This window comes from Mercenaria mercenaria, chromosome 2 (assembly GCF_021730395.1).
Source record: "Mercenaria mercenaria strain notata chromosome 2, MADL_Memer_1, whole genome shotgun sequence".
Lineage (NCBI taxonomy): Eukaryota > Metazoa > Mollusca > Bivalvia > Venerida > Veneridae > Mercenaria > Mercenaria mercenaria.
Window position 1 is genome coordinate 49,515,658 of NC_069362.1, and position 25,538 is coordinate 49,541,195.

The 25,538-nt window shown below is 35.0% G+C and overlaps 1 protein-coding gene across 2 annotated transcripts in view; it reads right to left on the minus strand.

Annotated features, from left to right (window-relative positions):
* The window catches only part of LOC123563859 (uncharacterized), a 57,621-nt gene that overhangs the window by 31,725 nt on the left and 358 nt on the right, over positions 1–25,538 (minus strand). Inside the window, exons 2-3 of one of the 2 annotated variants that reach the window (XM_053536558.1) lie at positions 21,133–21,516; positions 17,787–19,865 (exon numbers count right to left, since the gene is read on the minus strand). The exons of the other annotated variant lie outside the window; for it this stretch is intronic. Coding sequence (XP_053392533.1) covers positions 18,536–19,865; positions 21,133–21,473 — 1,671 coding nt within the window. The 5' untranslated portion in view covers positions 21,474–21,516 and the 3' untranslated portion in view covers positions 17,787–18,535. Of the gene's footprint in view, positions 1–17,786; positions 19,866–21,132; positions 21,517–25,538 lie in introns of those variants that run through there. 2 annotated transcript variants of the gene reach the window in all.

Consider the following 25,538-nt stretch of genomic DNA (forward strand, 5'->3'; position numbering starts at 1 on the left):
CCCGTCGACAGATTCGAAGCAACAATACTTGCACACGCCTGGCTAATTTCGCGCCACACGTTTTATTCGTGTTTATAAATTCCTTTTAATTTTAAAGACCCGGTAATCAAAATTGGAAAACCGATTAAAGACCCATAATGAAGTACCATAAAGAAATTAAATTATTTTCTCCATCGCTACACTCGTCCAAAAATAAAACATTTCTTGATATACAGTGATAAGAAAAGAAAACAACACTGATGACGGTTTCAAGAAAGCGGTGCGTTACTGATCGAGAACAAAGAAGAAAAAGAAGTGTATGGCTCAAATTCCTAAATGTTTAGAAACCTGTAATCTGTTTTGAATATTATAATGAATGTACCCGTCCGAAGATGAACTATAGACTTCCATCTACCGTGCTTGTTTAACAATCTGACGTCCACAGCGTCACCACTATTTGCTACCGCGGAAGCGCCTCCGTTTCTCAGACTATGTAAACCGAAGCTCGATGCATTCTAAAGCGCTAAGAAAAATCTCTCTAGCTCGTGAGTATGATAAGGGGGTATAAGTGTCTGCTAAGACGCATTTATCAGTCTTCTTAATAAACCTAACTTTAATAAAAATGAATTCATCTGAAGCAAAAGTGAGACCGGCCGCAGCAATGTATTTCAATAATCAAGAAACCGGACAAAGCTTTGTTTGAGTTTTAGCAATTAATATTTCAGAACTTGCTTTACACTGATCTGTCTTACTCTCAGTAATATTAACAGAACTGTAATCATCGTGAAAGTTTATGTTTTTCATTTTCAGACTACTTAACTCACTATATTTAAAAAAATCCAGAAAATCCAAGAATGTCTAAGTCTTTCAAATTGCCGAACTTATCGACAATTTTTTAAAAATAATATCCGCAGTCACTGGTTGCTTTTTGTTGACTGGTTCACAAACTGTTTTTCTGGAACCGTCATAAATCAATTTAACTAAGTTACTATCACAAGGATTGCATGTCAGTAACATTAATTGGTGATTCCACTTAATATTATAGTAGTATCCATCGATTACCGAATCTCCAAGTTGACGCCTTTGCTTATAAGATCACTTAGAAATAAACTAATAGTTGTGTCTTCTGCAGGTAAATATTTGAATTTATGAGACTTACACCACAACGCAAATCTTTCAAAGTAACTATCGTTATTTGCCCTGGTATTCTTGGATTTTGAAGATTTGGCCGGTATCCTCTTTGCTGCGTTACCAAGTGAAGGATAATTTTCAAAACGCTTTATGTTCGTCCAAGGTTGGGAAGAATGAAGATTCTGAAAGTAGAATAACTAAATGAAAAACACTTATCATTAGAAATATATTAACATATTATTCTCAGCAGCAAAAACAGTCATCGCTAAGTAAATATCAATTATAACATTCTCGGCAGCTAAAACAGTCATCCTTAGTAGATATCAACATAACATTCTCAACAGCGCTAAAACAGTCATCGCTTATTAGATATCAACATAACATTATCAGCAACGAAAATAGCCATCTCTTAGTAAATATCAAACATAACATTCTCAGCAGTGAAAACAGTCATTCTATGCAGCGAAAATAGTCATCGCTAAGTAAATATCAAACATAACATTCTCAGTAGCTAAAACAGTCATCGCTTATTAGATATCAACATAACATTATCAGCAACGAAAATAGCCATCTCTTAGTAAATATCAAACATAACATTCTCAGCAGTGAAAACAGTCATTCTATGCAGCGAAAATAGTCATAGCTAAGTAAATATCAAACATAACATTCTCAGTAGCTAAAACAGTCATCGCTTAATAGATATCAACATAACATTCTCAGCAGCGAAAACAGTCATCGCTTAGTAGATATCAACATAACATTCTCAGCAGCGAAAACAGTCATCGCTAAGTAAATATTAAAAATAACATTCTCAGCAGTGAAAACAGTCTATGCTTAGTAGATATCAACATAACATTATCAGGACCGAAAACAGTTATCGCTTAGTAATATTAAACATAACATTCTCAGCAGCTAAAACAGTCGTTGCTTAGAAGATATAAAACATAACGTTCTCATCGGGGAAAACAGTCATCGCTAAGTAAATATAACACATAACAGTCTCATCAGCGAAAACATTCAATGCTTAGTAGATATCAACGTAACACTCTCAGCAGCTAAAACGGTCATCGCTTCTCAGCAGCGAAAACAGTCATCGCTTAGTAGATATCAACATAACATTTTCAGCAGCGAAACCAGTCATCGCTTTGTAGATATCAACATGAAATTTTCAGCAGCAAATACAGTCATCACTTAGTAAATATCAAACCGTTGAGACAAAATTAACTTAAAGAATTTGATATGCAATTATTTTAATTATTATTAAGAATTTATTTTGCTGACTTTGTCATTTGAAGTATGCTTAAAATGGCATTGATAAACTTCTTATTCCTATATTCAATTTTATTTTGATTTGGTCATATGAATGACATTTTAGTTATTTCAATTGTATGTTGCAAAGCTAAATTCGTTTCTTTGCGCTAAAATGGGCCCTTTTAGGCTATACACCAATAAAAGAAATTGTTCTTTGTTTCATATAAAATTCAGCTACTTCAGAACAATTTTGTTACAGTTTCTAGATTTTCACTCCATCGTAGACCTATTTTCCACAAAATAATCATACATTTGCTTCAAGAAAACGAAAAGAAAAAGGGGTGTTGAATAGTATGCAGTGAAATGCGAGTCAACTGAAGGTACCCTCATATTGCCGCATTTCAGAAAACTCGAAAACATGCGAATATTAGCATGAAGAGTGTCCTATTTTATGTAAAATTCATTCCACGAGTGAAATAATGCCTATTTGGTCCCCGATTTACGCGCAAATGCGCCAGGTCCAAACGTAAAAATAAACACGTAAATGTACCTTTTCTAAAAAAAAATACAACAACTAAGGTAACATGCTTTTTGGTATATATCTATTATTTGTATGGAAATAAATAGGTTCAGGTAAGCTTTGTCCGTCTGTACGATCTGTAGACTTGCTATAGGGACCGTATAATGGTATTTTTTGTAGCATTTTTTTTCGAAAATTTCACCAATATCATTTTATCATAAAAACACGCCGTCGGGAACATTTGCTAAGCCTCGGCATTTTTGATATTTTTGCCGCAAAATAAGGAAAGCGTGCTCACATAAACTATTTATTTTGCGTCAATAACTGCAAATAAAAACTTAACACTTATCTTTATAAAAAATATAATATCTGAAAGGTTGTAAAAAATATGTTCGTCCGTCTGTACGTAATTTAGGATAAAAGCTGTATTTCCGTGCATTTCCGTACGGAAAAATTCCGTGTTTTTTCATTAACTTCAAATTATTGCAGAATGTTCCAAACACAAGATATCTTAATGAAATAACTCTTATAGATTAAACCTAAACATTGTCTAGAAAGATATGTAATTTGTATTACCACCGACGGTTTTGTCGGGGAACCGTCTCAAAATATACAATTTTTCGTGAAAATATGCATACTTCATATACTAAATTGAGCGAAAGACCATGTATAACATATGTATATTTCTATGGCATAGGGGCTCGAACCCGGTCGATAATATTTTAAACATGGTCAAATACGAAGTTAGAAGACCAAATAGTGTTCTTATACGACCCGCCCTGGCCCCTAGGGCTATCCAATGTACTCGAACATGGTGTCAGTCCTTAGCCAGGATCCATAACTACACATCAATGTTTTATACGGGTATACTAGTATGTTTAAGTGATACAAGGTCGAACTTTATTGAAATTTTTATTGCCGTAGTCAAAATAGGCAGATTTTCTAAGGTCGAACACTACCTTGTGACCTTGTACGACTTGCCCTGACCCCTCGCGCTATACTATGTACACGAACAGGGTCTCAATCTTTAGCTAGAACATGTGCCTACAAGACCATTATGATACATGTATATATCATGGTCATAGGGGCTCGAACCGGGTTTAAACCCTTTCAGACATGGTTAAAATTGTCATATTTTGCAAGTTTGACACTTTGTCACTGTGTTTTTCATGAGGTGAAAATGGACGTTACACCGGAGAGGGAGCAGTTATTATTATACGGCGACCTCTGTTATAATAATGAGGACTGGTTCTCAGCTTCGTTTTTTAACGTCAAAATTATTATGAGAACAATGGTATTTTGTTGCAGTCATTATTATGAGGACGATTATATGTTTGATAATCAACATTTCATTGTGCGAATGAAGTTCGTTTTTATCAAACACAAAGATAAGATCTTATTTAAGCCTCTGTTTTTTTAAAGTACAGTTGTTTATGTATCTAAATAAAAGTAATGTTTTGAAAACAACAAAATGTAACAAGAAACTGAACTTTGCAGTTGTAAAACATTTGAAATTGTCTGATTAAATTATATTTTATAACTGAAACAATTTAACATTTCATTAAAAACACCGACTATAGTGTCATTATCAAAATGATATAATGTTGATGTACATACAAATAGGGATAATGCACTTATAAAAACCAACATGGGAAATGAATTGGCATAATGAAATATCAACTAATAGAATTTGTGAAATGGCGGATATCCCCTTCCATAAATATTGACCGATAAAATTATACATCATACATCCTATTGACATCAAAGACAGATGTTGCTGATCACAACTCGTATATATAAAAAGCCTTAATTAACTAGCAACAGTGTAAATTTTATATTTCAGATGCAAAAACAGTTTCACTGATAAATTAATGTTGAACATTAGTATAAATACTTGGAAATGAATATAATTATCTGTCTGTTGGTCGATAGTATTGATCACCTGTGCACAACATTTATTATCATGTTAAACGTGTAAAAATGCTGCGTTTACACTTAGCCACGATGTCCACGATTTAAAGAAAAGCTCGGTGCTCCACGATTTATTGCAAGAATTTTGTATTAATACGCTTTCCTACGCTTTCGTACGCTCTCATTACGTTTTGTTACTACCTGCAGCGTTTTATCACGAAACAAACACTATTCTGTCGAGATCTGCCACGAATTTCATCACGTTCTCTAAAGTTCTCTTACGATAACCACGATATGCTATCACGTTTTTTCACGTTCTTTTTAGATCCCTCACGTTATCAAGTTTTGTTAAGCTCTCCTACGATTTATGGCCACGATTTGATCAAGATTGTCACGTTTTAAGCAGGACTGGAGTAAAAATAGGAGGCATGGGTCATCCTCTCATTCTCTGCAGAGATTCCAGAGGAACGAGTTATGCATCAAAGAGCTGAACATGATGCTGAATTTGCAATTTACGTGTATGCCTATAAAAGTTACTCGTCGGCAGCAGCAACAAGGGACGGAACAGGGCAGGAAAGAAAAGAGAGGAAAGAGAAGAAGAAATAGAAAGCCTAAGACCTGCTGGGTGAGACCATAGTTAAGTGGAAACCGAAGGCATCAACAGGGACAATGTCCTCAACATTTTCAACACAGAACTCAGGCGTTAAGATGTTGGCTCCAACGTCAACTATGTAAGGATGCCTCCAGATCTAGTGGAACTTAGAATCGTGTTTCCAAGTTCACCAAGATCCCCATACGATGGAGCATCAAGGTCTTATGTGCTACGTTAAGGTCTGTTAAGCTGCATTACGCTCTACAACGATTTCCACGTTCTATCACGCTCTCTCAAGATTTAAGATAAATCGTGATAATCGTGGCAAAATTTTTGACAGTCAAAAATTTTGTCACGATCCTTACGATCATCACGATTCCACCAAGATTCCTCAAGATCACCACGATTCGATCACACGAGCTCCCACGCTCACCACGCCTCTCTCAAATCGTGGACATCGTGGACATCGTGGCTAAGTGTAAACGCAGCATAACAGAGCGATAATAAAATCGAGATCATGACCTTCTGTAATGATAATACACGTACAATTTTTTTTTTTTTTTGAACCGGTATATAGTACATCATGATAAACATCGCATTATATTATCGTGACAAGTTTGAAATAGTAGTAGTATATACATTTACGAGTATTCCCGTTAACTGAATTTGTGTAATTTATTTTTGTCTTGCATCTACTCTAAGAACCAGAACATCACTCACAAAATGTGAAACTGCAAAAATGCTGTCTTTAGCTGAACCAGCAACAAAGAAATTTTTTTTGATTTTTGTATTCGATAAAATCCGTCACTAAACATGCGAAATTTCCAGTTTGAGAAATAATAATAAGAGGCCAGAAAATCGACGATTTAAATTTAGGAATGATCAGTGTTCCATATGCCCTGCACGCGATCAAACGTTTAATTACTCTTGGCACTAAACAAACAGGGGAACTAACCAGTTGTTAGTTTCTTCCCAATCATAAGCGAAGGCGACGACGCCGGAAGTACCGGGGCACCAATATTGAGAAAAGAATTTGCTGACCTTTTCATGACGAAAGTTATTGAAGGGTATTTATTTACATAGGTACCTATGGATATTTCTCTTTTGTCATATTATTTCGTAGCAGAGCTAGTGACGTAGTTTTTGCGCATGCGTATATGTGTCAAGAAGGATGGCGTGTAATTGCAACATAGAGGTGCCAAAGTATAATTTTATTGAGAGAATCAATAGATGTTATCATAAAGTGTTGGTATGTAATATGTTCGTTTATTTGATTTATGTATTTTCCATTTATAAAAGTAAATAAATATCTGAAACATTTTGATTGGTTGTTGAACGGTCACGTGGAATTGGATTATGCGCATGCTCCAGTAGGTGTCTACTGGAAAAGTCGCCATTTTATTTATATAGAGTTTTTTGTGAAAGTGAAAGGAAATGGAAAACGTTGTTTGAAATGGAGTAGGTACGTATATATATATATATAGAACAGTTATGTATATGTTATGCTTTATGATGTTGTTGATATCTTTAAGGTAGGGTTTTTGTAAGGGTTGATGTTTAGCCGTGGACATGTGCATGTGTTTATGGCAGGGAATTTTACATCTTTGCCACATCTTTTATGAATGTTAATAAAAGAAATGTTGTGGCAGTTACACTGTGGGGAATCACATGATCAAAATAATCTCTAAACAAAAATAAATTTATGAATAATACGGGATTAATTTGAAGCAAGTTTTGCTGTAAATCTAAAATATAGCCTATCATATGGCAGCATAGATGTATCTTAAAACTACATAAATTTCAATTACAATCGCCTTCTGATTATCTGGAACACTTCAAGAGACTGAGACTTCTTATTTTCCTTAGTGTTGTAATTACTGGAAAATACCATCATTGTTAACTACATAATCATTTAACACTTTTCATTTGTCATATAATAGGCTGTGTCTAAATTCCATATTTTATTATGCTAGGACATTTATTCATGTTCTTCAAAAAATAACTTTGCTTTAGAGATTATTTTGATCATGTGATACCCCACACTGGTTATGTGTTATTAAATAAGGATAAGAGTATTATTTTCAGTCATTTGTAGTAGGGAAGTTTGGTTATAAGGTGTGAAGTAGATATTAACCTACTTTATGTTGTTTATATTTATCAAAGATCTATAAAAATAAATAGATCGGCAACTTGAAAGGCATATAGAGCAAATTCCGCCAACATCCCTTGACAACTGAATGAGATCTCGTTGTAAGCGTCTGTTGATCACGATGGATCAAGTCGGCAAACGCTTTTAAATTAGGTTACTTTCGGATCGATTGTTTATAATGATAATAGTGCTTTTTTAATGTTATTAGTATTTTCTACACGGGGAAGGAATGAATTTATGATTGGAAGTCTACAGTTTTCGTTTGAAAAAAGGACTCGATTCGGTTTATTACGCGCCGGGCATACCGCCAATTTTATACTTCAGTAAGCGCCTCACGATTGATCAAGTCGGCAAACGCTTTGAAATAAGATAACGCTGTAACACGAGATGACACGGGATTATCCCCAGTTGCCATTCTGTGTATTTTTAGTACTTTGTATTTATGTACCACGTGATATGTAGCGGCCAATCAGAGACTTTTTTCTCGTGGGCATCTGCGTAAATGATGTATTGCGTCATAAGTTTTACAGAGGCTTTGTGTTTACGAAGCATTTTCTGGTCTCATTGGGTAGAGATTTACCCTAAGCCTTCTTTACGCAAGGGAAACAATCTAATTATATAGTGAAATTGTTGAGTGAACACCGTTTCTTAATCCTGCCCATGTTATATCAGTGCAAAGGAAAAGTAACCTATCTATGATAAATGCCATGTATAATTATACAGTTATGCATCTATCAGTCTTGAAATTGATTTCTTCGATTTTCTCATATTTCTAGATATTTTCCCCATACTTTGACGCATATGTAAAGGGTAGTTGAGATTGTTCTCTTTCCAGCAGTAGCCTTTTCAACATATTTCACCTTGTGAAATTCTGTGGGTTTTGACTTTTTTAAAAAAAAAATCGTCTGTTTGTTGACAAATTTCACCACAAAAAAATGTCCTACTTTCCCCAGAGCAATCAATTATTTGATCTTTACATAGTTTTGTATTAAGGTTGCTAATCCATGTGGCAAATATGCATGCTTTTTTCATGGTTAGAGGTAAAAAGTGGGTAGTTTGGATGAGGTAGTAGGTCAATTGTCACCTAAGCCTATCATAAAGTCTTTGCGGAGTTGTCTCCATTTTTCCAAATATTTCATCCGGGATCATTTTTTTCAGCTCAAATGACTCTTTTTCAGGAAATGATATTTCAATAATTTTTTCAGTCCTTGTATTCTGATGCAGTTAACTTCACATACGTATAATATAGAGAGCTCCTACTTGAAGTTTGTATTTTCAGTTACAATGCCTACATTGGGGTATGTAAATCGTTTTATAATCTTACATAATGAGGTGCCAGATGTTGTAAGCTATGCAATATTCTATGGTCAGCTTCCCGCTAATCAGCTAATAGTATCAAGTCCAAAAAAAAACGCGATGCATGTATATGTTTTGAGTTTTGCATTGGTGTGTCATACATTAAGGTGCCGCCACTGTCCCAATTTAGTTCATAATTTCAGGTTTTCAGGCCAAGCATTTCTCTCTTAGAAATTGCACTAAAGCCTTAACAGTTTGTTAAATTATCATCAACTAGAAGCACATGATGATTTATAGTAGATATGCCACTAGTAAAATGTTTGAGTCTCATTTAGAGAGGAAACTTACCCCAAAATATTGAAATCTTATGTGCAGTCAAACTCCATTAAAACACATATTTACAAAGACACAATTTAGTTACTTTTGAAGAACAATCCTTATACTACAAACTCCTATGGATTTTTTTCCCAGATTGTTCATGGTTGTTGCATTTGACACAAAAATACAACCCCATGCAAATTTAATTTGGAATGTTTGTACATGTATCACTGATCACAGGTAGCGAGAAAAACCACTGCAACACTACACTAACTCTATTGATTTATATTGGGAGATAAGATGGTTTTTATTGTACATTATATCACCTGTTATGTAACTGTAAATTATGTGTGAACAGATATAGAACAAATTGGATAAATTGATAGTGTTTGGATTTTTCACTGACCAGGTAAAATTTCAATATAATTCCCTAAGACTTTGTTCTTCATGGTCTGCTTTACAATGGGCTGTAATTATTTTTTTACATGACTGAATATATACCGAGTTTGACTGCATGTAAAATTGCAAATTTTGTCATTTTTGCCAGAGAAAAATATCAAATAAAGGCATAATACAGGTAGTGAAATGCAAATCCTTTTACATGCATAATTTCAAATACATATTTACAACATTATTGTGGCATAATTATTAATATTATAGTTATCACTTAGCCATTGTTTATTTTTAGCTCACCTGAGCACGAAATGCTCAATGGTGAGCTTTTGTGATCGCCCTGTGTCCGTCGTCCGTCGTCGTCGTCAACAATTTGACTGTTATCACTCTAGAGGTCACAAACTTGAGCCAATCTTAATGAAACTTAGTCAGAATGGTACCCTCAATGAAATCTTGGATGAGTTCGATATTGGGTCATCTGGGAGCAAAAACTAGGTCACCAGGTCAAATCAAAGGAAAAGCTTGTTAACACTCTAGAGGTCACAATTTTGGCCCAATCTTAATGAAACTTTGTCAGAATGTTACCCTCAATAAAATCTAAGACGAGTTCGATATTGGGTCATCTGGAGTTAAAAACTAGATCACGAGGTCAAATCAAAGGAAAAGCTTGTTAACACTCTAGAGGATACATTTTTAGCCTAATCTTAATGAAACTTTGTCAGAATGTAACCCTCAGTAAAATCTTGGATGAGTTTGATATTGGGTCATCTGGGATCAAAAACTAGGTCACCAGGCCAAATCAAAGGAAAATCTTTTTAACACTCTAGAGGTCACAATTGTGGCCCAATCTTAATGAAACTTGGTCAGAATGTTACCCTCAATTAAGTTTTGGAAGAGTTTGATATTGGGTCATCTGGGATCAAAAACTAGGTCACCAGATCAAATCAAAGGAAAAGAATGTTAACACTGTAGAGGCCACATTCATGACTGTATCTTCATGAACGTTGGTCAGAATGTTAATCTTGATGATCTCAAGGTCCAGTTTGAATCTGGGTCATGTAGAATCAAAAACTATGTCACCAGGTCAAATCAAAGGAAAAGCTAGTTTACACTTTAGAGGCCACATTTATGACCATATCTTAATGAAACTTGGTCAGAATGTTAGTCTTGAGGCTGTATAGGTCAAGTTCGAATCTGGGTCAGGTTGGGTCCAAAACTAGGTCACTAGGACAAATCAAAGGAAACGCTTGTTAACACTGTAGAGGCCACATTTATGACTATATCTTTATGAAACTTAGTCAGAATGTTAATCTTGATAATCTTTAGGTCAAACTCGAACCTGGGTTATGTCAGGTTAAAAACTAGGTCACTAGGGCAAATCGAAGGAAAAGCTTGTTAACACTGTAGAGGCCACATTTATGACTGTATCTTCATGAAACTTGGTCAGAATGGTGATCTTGATGATTTCAAGGTCCAGTTTGAATCTGGGTCATGTCGGGTCAAAAAATAGGTCACTAGGTCAAATTAAAAGAAAAGCTAGTTCACACTTTAGAGGTCACATTTATACCATATCTTAATGAAACTTGGTCAGAATGTTAATCTTGATGGTCTTTAGGTCAATAGGTCAGGTGAGCGATACAGGGCCTTCATGGCCCTCTTGTTTATGAAAGTGTGCATGGAAAAAGTTGAGTAAAATGGCGGCACCTTAATCACGCACCAAGAAGCAGCTGATTGGGCGAGCTGTGTGAAGGTTTTTACATAATTAGCATATTACTGTTCTACCACAAGAAATAGTCCCCCCGTCCCATAGACTGGTCCCCTGCGAACTTTAAAAAAGTACGACAGGTAACCACCAGCGACTTCTGTAGCCTGATTGGCTGATGGGATTTTGGTAAACAAATATGGCGGCGGCTGCGAGGTAAGCTTCCGAGAATTTTTATTTTCTGACGAAATGTAGGTTGGTTTCAAATCAATACAGGCGGTTACAAATCCCATTTCATTTAAATGTTATAGATTTACTGTTCTTCATTGTTTGTTTAATGTTAAGTAGACGAAGGTCTTAAAAATACGCGTAAATAATGGCATACTGCCGATTCGCCCCCAGTCAACTCGCTCTTGCTTTGACAGTTCGTCCCAAAATAATTGATTTAATCATTTAATTAATAATCTAAGTTCAAGTCTAACGCCTCATAGATATTTGTTTTTCATACAAATGTATAGATTCTTAAAAAAACAAATGGAAAGAGGCATTTTTGATGGTAACTTACTTCAGCTTTTCCCAATTACCAGTCAAGGAGAGGACAACTGTAAGCTAATATAGCTTTCTGTCCAATTCCTGGAATGTTGTATTGTAAATATTTCATGCATTTCGGAATAAAAATATGTTTAAACTAATTACCAGTCTAAATTTACTAAATTATAACATACCCAGACCGGTAGACATAGGGTCAAAGGATCCTGTTACCGCATCTGTTTGTTAGCTCGACTATTCATAGAATAGTGAGCTATTGGACTCGCCCATGCGTCGGCGTCCGCGTCGGCGTCGGCGTCGGCGTCCGCGTCCCGATTTTGGTTAAGGTTTTGTATGTAAGCTGGTATCTCAGTAACCACTTGTGGGAATGGATTGAAACTTCACACACTTATTCACTGTGACAAACTGACTTACACTGCACAGGTTCCATAACTCTATTTTGCTTTTTTACAAAATTACGCCCCTTTTTCGACTTAGAAATTTTTGGTTAAGGTTTTGTATGTAAGCTGGTAACTCAGTAACCACTTGTGGGAATGGATTGAAACTTCACACACTTATTCACTGTGATGAACTGATCTACATTGCTCAGGTTCCATAACTGTATTTTGCTTTTTTACAAAATTATGCCCCTTTTTCGACTTAGAAATTTTTGGTTAAGGTTTTGTATGTAAGCTGGTATCTCAGTACTTACTAATGGGAATGGATTGAAACTTCACATACTTGTTCACTGTCATGATCTGACATGACTAAGCAGGTCCCATAACTCTACTCTCTTTTTTTTCAAAATTATGCCCCTTTTTCGACTTAGCAGTTTTTGGTTAAATTTTTGTATGTAATCTGATATCTCAGTATCCACTAATTGGAATGGATTGAAACTTCACACACTTGTTCACTGTCATGATTTAACATGCACTGTGAAGGTCCCATAACTCTACTTGGCATTTTTACAAAATTATGCCCCTTTGACTTAGCAGTTTTTTGTTAAGTTTTTGTATGTAGGCTGGTATCTCAGTATCCACAAATTGGAAAGGATTGAAACTTCACACACTTGTTCACTGTCATGATATGACATGCAGTACAGAGGTTCAATACCTCTACTTTGCATTTTACAAAATTATGTCCCTTTTTCAACTTTTGTATTCATTCAATTGACAAGGCTGTTGAATAGTCGATTGTTGCTGTCCTCCGACAGCTCTTGTTTATAAATATGATACATATTTTTAATTTTGGCACTTATAGATTCAACAACAACAAAATTCACTTTCATTTGAGCTGCACCATGAGATTGAGAAGACCAAAATATATTCATACTCATAGCTTCTATGCCATCTAAACAGCTGATCACATGTATTTTATCTGACTGAGGGTATTTTATTGTATTTTATTTGACAGGGGTAGCCGAATTCAGAGATCTATGTATAGATCTAACCAAAATAGTGAGTTTGCAACCGGCATGAATCCATGCTGTTCACTAACGGTTTCTCTGATTGCAAGAGGCGTTGAAAGCGAACAGCATGGATCCTGACCGGACTGCACGGATGCTGGTCACAAACACACTATGTTGGTTTTCTCATGGCGCGGTTCATTTTGCTATTTTTACATGTACATACTACCAAGTGTTGCTAATTTATCAGCACATATCACAACAGTTCATAATGTATTAAATTTTGTTCCGTTGAAATATTTACAATATTTACAAGTGTCACCGTCACATATATAATATATAGGTTGCCGTTTTGTATATGTCTTTTCAGTTATCATCTGTTATTGCAGATTTGGGAACTAATTGCACTTTTATATTCTATATAAATGAAAGTGTTAGGATGCTGTAAAATGTCTGTGTTGCTATGGGGTTACTTCTTATAGTGTAAGGAAACACGCTTACTTCAGTAAGAATTCTAGGTTCAAATCCTAGCAGGAAGCCCTGGCATACAGAAAAAATTGTATTAACTATTTACTTATTTCTGTAGAATGTAATAATTTATTCATTATAAGCCTAAATATTGACAGCTTGAATTTTCTTTATTTGTATTTTTGTCATGTCTGTGTTCGCAGAAAAGGGGGAAAAGCATCTATATCAGAGCACTGCAAACAAACAATATTTTTTTTATAATTTTTATTATTAAAAAAAACCATTTTATTTTCCCTTTATAAGTCATTTAGGTTTTAATTTATATGCACTGCAGGCAAAGTAATTTTTGAGTTGGGTAAAGTTGAGCGTATTTAGCTGAAATTACCCATCTCCACTTATTTGAAAAATCTGTATTGTTTCACAACGTGATCTTAGATTCTAATATCTAACTTTTGCAATCGGTAGAGTTTGTACTCGGTTCTAATTATTCGCTTACTGCTGCCGCCATTTAGAATTAAGTCAAGCGCATATTTGATTGACTACACTCCCCATTACAGGAGGAGCATGTTCTTGGCTTGTGGCCTCAACACTAGTTGCACGACTCGCGTTTGATTGGTGTATGGTGGTAGTGTTAAAATTCCTCTCGACTCTACCCGAATCGAACGCACCCCTGGTTTGTTGCTGACACAGAAGTTGAGAAAATTGATCGGTTATGATGGGAAATATATGGTAGAGACGTTTGCAATACCAAAATAATTATATTTTTCACTGGGCTCACGATGGAATGAAAATTTTAGCATCTTATTACCTTTGTTGATGACCAAAGGTGGTATTTTTAACCTCCCTTTGCAACTATGGCATTGTTGTAAAGTTTCCATTTTGAGAAAAAGTTGAGCTCGGGACTGGATAAAACATGTCATTTAGCAGAATTTAAATACAACGTAACATTCTCAAGTTTCCACCTACATTAGATTATAAGGGAAAACATGTAAACGACTGCATTTTGATACATTTTATTGTTATATTTATAGCTCGTACGTGCGCTTTTAGTTCCTTCGGCTAAGCAATGTGGCGGGGTTTTGGGGGAGGGGGGGGGGGGGGGGGGTAAAATCACAATGGGCATTTAGATAAGTGTTGGTTGTGAAACAGAATTTTATCAGCTCTAAATCCAATTTTAGTTATTTATGTAATTTGTTTATTAACAATTGAATGCTGTAATACCCTTATGTTTATGTGCTGTCCTGGTTTTCTTTGCTGTTTGTTTTATGCGGAGGCTATATTGTATTACTGAAATGAAAAATACGGTACTGCAGATTGCCCAACAGAACATATACTAAAATGTTGTGAGTGTAGGAAGTTATAGCCTGGAATGTGCCAGATATCCAGTAGTTATTAAGGGGATTTTATGTCTAGAAATATATGAACTTTGTTAAAAAATAACCAAAAGTCCACTCTGAGGAATATTTTTCCCAAATTAAATTTTGCTGAGGGAGCTTGGTAGGGTTTGGCAGCATCACATTTTGTGGTTTAGCATAATGTTGCCTATTGCTTGTCTAGAATTAGGTTGGTAATTATTGATTAAATGATGGTTTGAAGTTCAGCAACCTGTTATGAATGTTATTAAGTTAGCAATTTGTGCTGCCTGTATTATGGCGTTATGTAAATTAAAGTTTAAGGGCTGTTCATTTGTTGAGAATGTACTAAGTATTTCACTGGAAAATTGTTTAAGCGTTCTTTTCATGTGTCTTCATATAGTGCGCATTAGGTGTTTCAACAGCATTATTACCAGTTTCATTTTCCTTACTTCAGCACATGTATGGCTGCATGAGGTTGTTTAGGTTTGAATGCTGATTTTTTTTTGTTTTACCTATATGTAGTGATGTAAATGGTTTCTCTGTCTCTGGTGGCATTGCTTACTTTTACAGTTGTAAGGTGCCGATGTGAAGTGAGATGGCTGCATGTAGTTCCACATACTGGAACAGAGTGCAGCATTGTAAATTGATTATTCGAGATGTCTGAATGTTTGTTTACATGTATTATTTTTTAGTGGCTATGGTCAATAATTTGATCTTGTATCTGTGATTGTGTTCCTGGTCATTGTATGGAAATGTTGATGTTTTTTTTTTGCGAGTTGATTTTTATAATTTCCAATGAGCTTGGCCTTCACTAGTGCAGTGGTTTCTATAATTTGGCAGCCTTTATAGATTTAGCAATAAACATTCATGTTCATTAATGCCAGTGCTGTTGTGCTGAGTATACCGTAAAAAAACCATATCTTCTCTTTTTGGTATCCCTAAATTCAGGACTAAAGATTTGCTCTTGTCCAAGTGTATATTTATAACGCAATCGTCAATATATAACATATGGGTTATAACTTTCTTGTTATTTGAAGTGTCCGCAAAACGATCAACAGCAAAGGGCTCCCATTTGGAGTTGAGGAAATTGAATATATTCTGATTAACACCCCAATCATCCCAGTTGAACTCTTTGCTATAAAAACTGCTTCCGAATTAAACATTCTAGGAATCCAAGAAACTTCTAAGAGAATCTGAAACTTCATTAGATGATCGAAAATGTTTCTAACCAAATTTTGAAGCTCAAGTATACTATAGTACTTCTTTTGTTTACAATCCTAACAATATTTTGATTGCCGGTATACACTTTCACAAACTTCCCGTTTAAAAGATGAGAGAAAGATTCAATCGCGTACTCTAACGCTCTTAACTCCCTGTATGTTGAACTACTCTTAGATTCTTTCTCAGAAAACATACAATGAGCAACCTCGTTTTTTTACTCAATAATACACCGGCTCCTGCAAAATTACTTGCGTCTACAAACACAATCCTTTCTGGAATGCGGTTAAGGGGAGTTAATGCTCTGAATGGCAGACTGCTGAGGTATTTTAACCAGAATCTCAACTCTTCCTCTGTCTGATTACAAAGTAAAATGGACGAGTCCCAGGATTCCCTGTTGACTATGAGTGATTGACAGTGTCTGGTCATAATGTTGCAAATATTGCCTAAGCTGAATGACATGGAAATAATTTTCCTTCTATTTTAGCCAATATTCTAAAGTGCAACCTGTGCTACCTGACAAAAACTGAGAAAGAAAACATAGTAATTTCTCTTTTATATGAAGAATCTCGATTCTTCGAATTTCCTTTCTGAAGGTCTCATATATAACCTAACCATTCTAAAATGAAGCAAGGGGTCTATATACGTTTCTCATAATTAATGATGAAACCTGCTTTAATCAAATCATTGACTGTGTAACTTGTATTCTAGCAAACGGAGAGGGTGTCCGTACCCCACCCATCATCTAGATAGACAATGATCCGAATGCCTTTGGATCTCCAATATTTGACCAGAGGTCTAAAACTCTTGGTAAACAAGTAGGGGGCACCCGACAATCCAAAAGGCATGACAGTATAAAGGAAAAACGTTTGTTTTCCATTGATTTCCCAACTAAAACCTAAAAAAATTGAAAATCCTTGTGGATGTTAACGTGGTAGTAACCACTGCGGAGATCAAACTTGAACATCATGTTTTCTTGTTTACAAAAATCTAAAGCCTTGTTGCTACCTTCGAATTTTACTCTTAATTTGTGAATAAATTGATTAGCATGTCTGAGGTCTAATATCAACCGCTCTTTCCCCAAAGCATTTACAGACACAGACAAAGGGTTGGTACAAAAAGGCAATTCCTGAACCTCTCTTATACAGCCTTTTCCCAGTAAATCTTTAATTGAATTTTGAACAAAAGACGAATGTTGCAACGAAGAAGCGTTATTTTTTAACAATATAGGTGTAGGATCAGAATCGAAAGGAATCATGTAGCCATTATCAATAACAGAATCAATAAAGGTATTAACTTTCAATTCTTTAGGCCAAAAGTCCATATTTTTCTTTAAACTGCATGTGATAAATGAACTGACTTTGTTTGAATCAAGTACTAAGTAAAGTTTTTAAAAAAGTTCTTACACTAAGTAATAGATGTTTTATTTCATTGTAAAGCGTTATTTGAATGTTGGCATCTTTCTACCATTATAAATGCTCCAATACCTTAAAAGGTAATAATAGAAACTTCTAAACGAAGACATCGATGATTTTTCCAAACCTTTAAATTTATTTTGACATGGAATCGTTATCCTTTTGAACTATGAAAGTGATAAAATAATGTACATTTGTAATATGACCAGAGTAGTTTCCGAATTCTTAAAAGCAGTCAGTATATCATAGTCTGCATTAAAACAATATGTTCCTGTAAAAAGTTTAAACTATTCTTTCGGATTGTTATACATTAATTTAGGAGTAAATATCTAACGAAAACAATTTGTAGTGAAAGACGGGCACTGAATACCTTTAATATAAGTTCTACGTATTTTGTAGTATCACATGATTGTAAGTACTGTTCATATTGTGTACTTTCGGGATGCGTAGTAAATCACTACATGATTCAACAGTGAAACTTCAGTCAAAGTTGCCCGTTACCTACATAATGGACTATACAAGAACATACCCCACAAACATATATTTAGTTCTACTTCCCAAACAATATAATGGACGAATACAGTAAAATGCAACAGTGACAATTTCATAACATAATTTTATACAAAATCATAATTAACGTATCGTTATTTCATCAATGTCATTTGACCGTGAAAATGGCCGCAATAAACATATTAAATATAATTGATGGATCACGGTGATCTGTTAAGATACCATACGGATCGCTTAACTATGGGGTCACTATGTTACATTTGATATCATTACTGTATAGCACTCGTTAGCAAACACAAGAAAAAGTCCAAACTGAAATAAACTGTGTTTGTCTCAATGTACATGCATGTCTTTTCACTCTATTTATCTGTTGTATGAGTTCACATTTAAGGTCTCAGTCACTTAAATACAGCACAGTAACTGTATCGGAGTTATAATAACCAATTAATATACAATTGTTTTTATCATCGTAGCACAGCGATTCTGGAATTTTCTCACTGGGGACACTGGGAACCAGTTCACCCAGACATTTCCCATTCTCACTAAACATGACAATCTTTTTGGATATTTTGTCAATAGTGCATACCGTACCATCACACAATATGCATACACCTTTTGTTTTCTTCAGTCTACTATCTCGGAATTCAGCTTGTTTCGTACCATTGCTCTTAAAACACACGATGCCGTTACTTTCATCAGCCGCAAATACCGAGTTCTGAAAAACAGTCATTTGTTTCGGTGTGTATGTCAGACCAACTGTATTTAATGCAACACGTTTTTCAAATGTCCCATTTATGTCGTACGCATCAACACTTGATGATGTTCCAACCCAAAACTTTCCATTTGTATAAGTCATACCCCTGTAAAGACCTTGTGTAATGGAAATACTTCTCAGTTTAGAAATATAAGAACCTATAGACAACAATTCTAAGTTGTTAGTGTTCAACTTCACCGCTACTTCATTATTACTTATTTTACAAATGCCTGTCGGTTGACCTTGAACACTGAAGTGATCGGTCACATTATGATCGATCTCCATTAATTTTACTTTCTTGTTAAAAAGGTCGGCCAAAATGAAACATCCGCTGTCAAGTTGGCAAATATCAACTATCCAACAGGTGTGCTGGTCGTTTTGCATTTTAAGATTCACCTCTTTCTGACGTTGTATTTCTCTCTTTCTATTTACACAAGATTGTTGCATTTTTCCGAGACTCTTGACTTCCAAGAACTGTTCCTTCACATTTGTACTTTCCTCGAACTCAACTGATACTTGACCACGCGATTCTAATTTTGCATATACGTCTTTTGCTTCATTTATAATGTGCTGACAAAGTTTGACTTTAACAAACAGTTGTTCCTGATTAACTTCCGTCTTTGACTGGAGCTGTTCATTTACCTTCTCCACTTCTGATTTTCTACGATCCACCAAGACGATATATGTTTCTAGATCGGCATTGACCTTAGCACATGTTTCGTCAAGGGCAACATTTGCTTGTTTTGAAAGAGTTTTGATGTGCTCTATCATACCATCTTCTATTTCTTGAATTCTTCTTTGAATTTGTTTTCTTTTCTCTTTAAGTAAAACGACATTCTCTTGTTTCGTTTTCTCCATGCTAACCAGGAGCTCTTTAATAGTCTCGGATTCTCCTTGCAGACGATCGATTTCGTTATGTTGAATGTCCGACCCTGCAGCATCTGTTAGACTAGTCACATCTGTACATGTCCTTAAAAGTAAACAAAAATAGGATAAAAATGATTATTCTTCTGCTGAAATCAACCTTTTCAAATATGTGCCCCTGACTTCCACAAGTACCGACTAGAACATACGAATACGAGTATTAAATGATGCCAATATCTCCATGAAGGTATGGATCCGCTGTTTAGGTTCATTGCTCAATTCTTGTTCGCTGGGAATAAAAGCTGACCTAACTCGCAAAGTAATTAGTACATATAGTGAAAGATACCACTGTATAACTGACTGAAATCAGTTACGTAACAAGAGGCCTGAATAGGTCTTAATCGCTCACCTGAGGAGAGCCTAGACATATTTTCTTACCATCTATTAAGCATATCATGAAAAGTTACTTTGTTTTTTAAAAGCTTGAGTATAGGTCCATGCAAAGTCGCCTCTGACAAAGTTTGGTGAACTTCTGTACAGTGGTTCAAGAAAGTTAAAAAGTTGTTAAAAGTTGTTTTTTTCTAGACTTTTCTAGTTTTGGCTCTTGTGACCCCTAAGTGGTCAGCAAACTCATTTGAACATACGTGAGAAATGTCTATCGTACGATGCATCTGACCAAGTTTTGTGAACATCTATTAAACGGTTCGTCTTTAGAAATCATTTAAAGGTGTTTATACTCATAACTATAGTAGTCAAGTGAAATCATCTGACCTTGATAGAGGTCAACCCAATACCACCACAGTTTAATTTTGGTGAAGAACCATCACGCCATACATGAGAAGTTGTTTAAAGTTGTTTTCTTTTCTTTTTTTCACCTGCTTTGACCCTGAATGCAGTCAATTGGAACTCAAGAAAGATTCATGCCAAGATAATAAAGAATAATTTTGTTGTAATTCTGACATTCAAGCATATTGAATGATCTTTTTAGCAAATACTCTCTTAAATAGATTTTTTCTATAGTTTCTAGCGTTTAAGACGTTACGAATTAATCTCTTTCGTTCTAGTTTGCAAAAAGAGGAAATGCTGTTTTACAGAAATAAGGAAATAAATATATCTCTAGAAATGAATTAAGTCCGCCATTTTGTTCTTCTGTTTTCACAGAAAAAAAAATTGCTGCCATTTTGACCAAATATGAACTGTTCAGAACTTGCTCATTTTAAGCCGATTTTGAACATTCTTTCACTGCCTAAAATGATTCAGACAAAACGAACATTAGAATAAGTTACATTTACCTTTAAATAATTATGACACTTTTTATACTTTTATGCTGAAATAAATGTTGGTGAACAAATGTGTTTAAAATTGAAATTTACCTGTGGTCTGTGGCGATACACATCAAACAGTAGACCATATCGTGTGCACCACAATACATTTCTATTTCTCTATCCGGGTGATGTCGACATTTTATTTTCTTTGTTATCATAGTAACCTTTGGCTTGTGTTTTCCTTCTTCCCTATCAACAAGCTTATGGTCACGTGATGTTTTCACCTTACGGTGGTATTTTGTGCATGTCGTACAAAGGTATTCGTCACATTCCGGACAATACTTGACGGCCTCTTCACTGGTTCCCTCCTCACTACACGGTGTACATGTAAAGACAACATAGGCATCGGACCCATCCTGTATAGAGAGATGGTCTTCTCCCTCAGCCATATTTAAAATGTTCGCGATTTTGTGATCTATATAATCACCACCTCTGAAAAGCAGACAAAACATGTAAAAGCTAATTGCTAGAAAAAATGTTTCCTAAAGCTAAAATTATGTGGCAGAAAAAACAACAACATAGTTTTGCACTTTTTAAGACAGCTTTTCGGCTTACATTTCATACACATTTTCTTAACAAATTTTTTCTAGTCTTACATATTCAGTTCCTTCATCACCTTTGAAATTTGCAGATAAAACATGTATGAGCTAATTGCTAGAAAACAAATGTTTCCTAAATCTAAACGAATGTGCAAGAAAATATCATACGTTTAACACTTAAACAAATATGCTTTTGTTTGTAAATACACCTATGCATATGTTCTTAATAAATACTTTCTAGCTAGTCTTAAATATTTTCAGTTCCTTGAAATGTTCAATAATTTGTATTTAAACAGAGTATTTTGTTTCACGTTATTATTCAATATTTAAAGTGTCGTTATATTCCGCAATATTAGACTTAGATATTGAAAGCATCAAAGTCGGGCAGTAGTGATTTAAATCGCAAACAAGTGAAACTCGTTCTTGTCTATAAATCTAGACAATCTGCTGTCACACCTTAAAAAGTTGAAGACTCTTGATGCAGATGGGGTAAAAATAAAGTCTAGTCTACTTTAGTAAACCCTGACATCAATAGTTTAGTCAAAGCCGCTAAGATTCGTTGACAGAGTTAGTTTAATATTTATTTCATCTATCAATAGACCATAGGTCAAATACAGGGACATTGTTAAAACTAAACCCCTTCCCTCAAAACAGAAGCCTCAACGAGGACATTTTTGTAGAGAAAAAACTCAAGGCACTTTATCACTTTTGACTATATCTGTGTCTATAGGATTTATCTATCACAGTCTTGCCATTCTAAGACAGTATCACTGTATTGCCACAGTAGTGATGGGCCGACAATCGGCGACAATCGGATAATCGTCGGCGAGGCATTCATGATCGCGATCGCCGACTTCATTTTCCCCTGACCGATTAATTACTTGGCACCCTAAACGGATAATTTAGTGGTTTCTGACCTTTTTCTTTCTGCTATTTCCGGCTCTTTGGGGCAGTTACGCCAAGGGAAACTACTCTTTTGCAAAAAAATGGCTTCCTCCAACGTCTCGGAAGAACTCGAGGTCATCTATGATCACCCAGATTTTGATAGATATATAGCTTTTACAAAATTAAGCCGGGAAAACCATCATCCCAAACTCTGGATATTAGTATGGCAGTACGCATAGCATGCCGTAAGACTTACGAAAGCAAAGGTATTTTCAATTTTTAATTTTGTGGGAATGAAAAAATTCCAGTCGTTAACTAAGTATTAATAAATCGTTATTACTTTTTTTGCTGAACTCCAAATAATTTTAATTCAATAACAATATCAACTGGATTAATACTGTCCGTTTGCACCCTAGTGAAATTATGACGAGTACCTGATTTGAAGTTTACTATCTTCACAAATATCTTACTTTTACGCTGTTAACTTACACGTGTTAATAAAGGGATACAATAGAAATAGGGTATTTAATCTGTGTGTGGTTCATTTCTTAAGTAATGATATAAAACATACACTGTGAAGTGAACATACAGATATGCAACTAAAATAATCGATTATCAGATTATGTCCGATTAATCGAATCGGTTGGCTTGTCCGATTATGCCGATTAATCGGTTGGCAAATCTAACCGATTTGCCCATCACTATGCCACAGTAAAACAGCCAATGGCCATCTGGCGTTTAATTATGTGCTCTCCAAACAAGTTTTTGAAACAGAGTAAGTACAGTATTGTTATGAGTCTCAATACTAACTTATTCCTTTATTTGGAATATGTCAAGGATGATAAGTCTTGTCTTACTGAGTAAATTCCGTAAACAAAACCCCTGGCGCATAAAAACTCATAAAAACCGTCTTTGAAATATATATATATATATATATTATTTTTTTTGAAATTTCGTGTTTTACAAGTTGTTAAAACTGGTTATCTAAAGGGCTTGGCTTACTGATTTCACTTTACTTTGGAAATGACATAGGCATTAACTCTTGTATATCAAATCTGAAGGGAAGTAATGCTACAAGTAAGTTAATTCCGATTTATGGCATGTTGAGACAGGCGGTTCCATAGGACAACAATGGAAGGTAAAAAATTACATTTCTATAAAGTTTTATGACTTCACATCAAATACTTTTGAAGATAATGTGCGATACGAATCTGGTGGACGGACGGACAATGTCGTGTCTAAGTGCCACCACCACCTACACATCGGGAGGAGGGACACTGTGTGTCAATGTAGCTACGTCATTCTAACTGGAAATAGTTTGCTGCAAGTCAGTAGAGATATCTCATGAGCATATTACGCTTAAAAGTTTATTTTAAGATACTTTCTTTAGAAAACCCGCATCAAACGAATTTAACTTGACTACGTGCATCAACTAACTATGTTTGTAGAGCTACATGCACAGATAAAAATCATGCACAACATTCATTTGTTACAGCACCTTCCAGTTTTTAGTGGTAGTACTATAGTGATGTTCCGATTGTCGCCGATGTTCGATTAATCATCGCCAAAGTTTCAAAGTCGGCGACATCGATTCTGACCTAAAAGAATTGATTCTAGTCTGATTTTGTTAAACAATTAAAATCCTGCTTTCAGGACTTTTTCAAATACTTCTCGCTGTTTAGCTTAAATACCTTTGCTCTTTTATAATCTTTGGGTTAGTATTTCAAAATATCTTCTCTTCAAAATGGAGAACGCTGTCAGGCCAGCGTCATCATCGTAACAATAATAAAACTTTTGTTGCACTGGCAGTTAAAAACCAGACGCCTTGAAATATTTTGGGTCCTGCATGAAGCCTGAATGCCGGGTGTTGGCTCCTTTTAATAGTGTATTTACTTTAAAAAAAGATGATAAACTAATTCAAGACCTGCCAGCAATGTCCCCAGCATATATTCCATGTCAAATTTGGCAGTGCATCTAGCATGACTTGAATTCCAGGCCTTGAGTCATAGAGAAAAGATGAATTCTAGTTACTTTTGCATTTGATCCAATAGTTCCTCCCAGATCGCAGTTTGGACTTATTTGTTCGAACCTTTGAACGGCCGGTTCAGCTATCGGTTTGTTAACTTTTAAGGCTATATGTCGACAAATATTTGAATCAAGATCTAACCAGCAGATAGGTTAACAGCCGGTTAAAGATTCGAAGAACTGGGCCATAATTGCCCAACAGTTGCCAAAGGCTGTACAGTACAGTAGCTGTGTGAATTCTTCAAAAAAGTAATAAAAGTAGTCAGTAGTCATACAATAATCGGAAAGTCTTGAGAAAGGTTTCCTGTTACTACCAAACTGCCACATGACAAAAGTCTGTATTAATCTTTCAGTTCCGATTATTTCGATTAATCGAATCGGAGAGAGATCAGAATCGGACCGATCAATCGATTCTGCTTCAGCTGTCCGATTCTCATCACTAGTAGTACACATTTATACTACGCGCTTAGCTATACATGTATTAGGATGGTACTGGTTTAAATCCACCATACAGTAGATCTACTAATTATTCACATAAACATGTCAATTTTATGTTTACCTAGCTACTATTGAGTAACTGTATGAATTTGGATCTAATATATCTTTAATGTTACTCGCGAATAATACACGTCGAAATATTGGCTACCAACTCCCAGCTTACAGTAGAGTGATATTTACTGATAACACTCGGCTTTGAGACTATTGCTACAAGAAAAAATACAAAAATGTGTTTAATTTTAGTTTTGCAAAATCAGTAAAAAAAAGTGTTCATAACATGTATAATAATTACTTTAAATGTCCACTTTCAATAACTAAATATCTTTTTTTTAATTTGACAAGAGTGGTAGTATAAAATGCCCCACCCACTTTGGACAAAACGAAAACAAACACGTAAAGAGGCGAATACAAAATCTTCAGATAGCTGATGAGACAATAATTAATTCATGTCAATTACTTTTTTTTTTTACAAAATACACATTTATCATACTAACAGATTTAATAAAT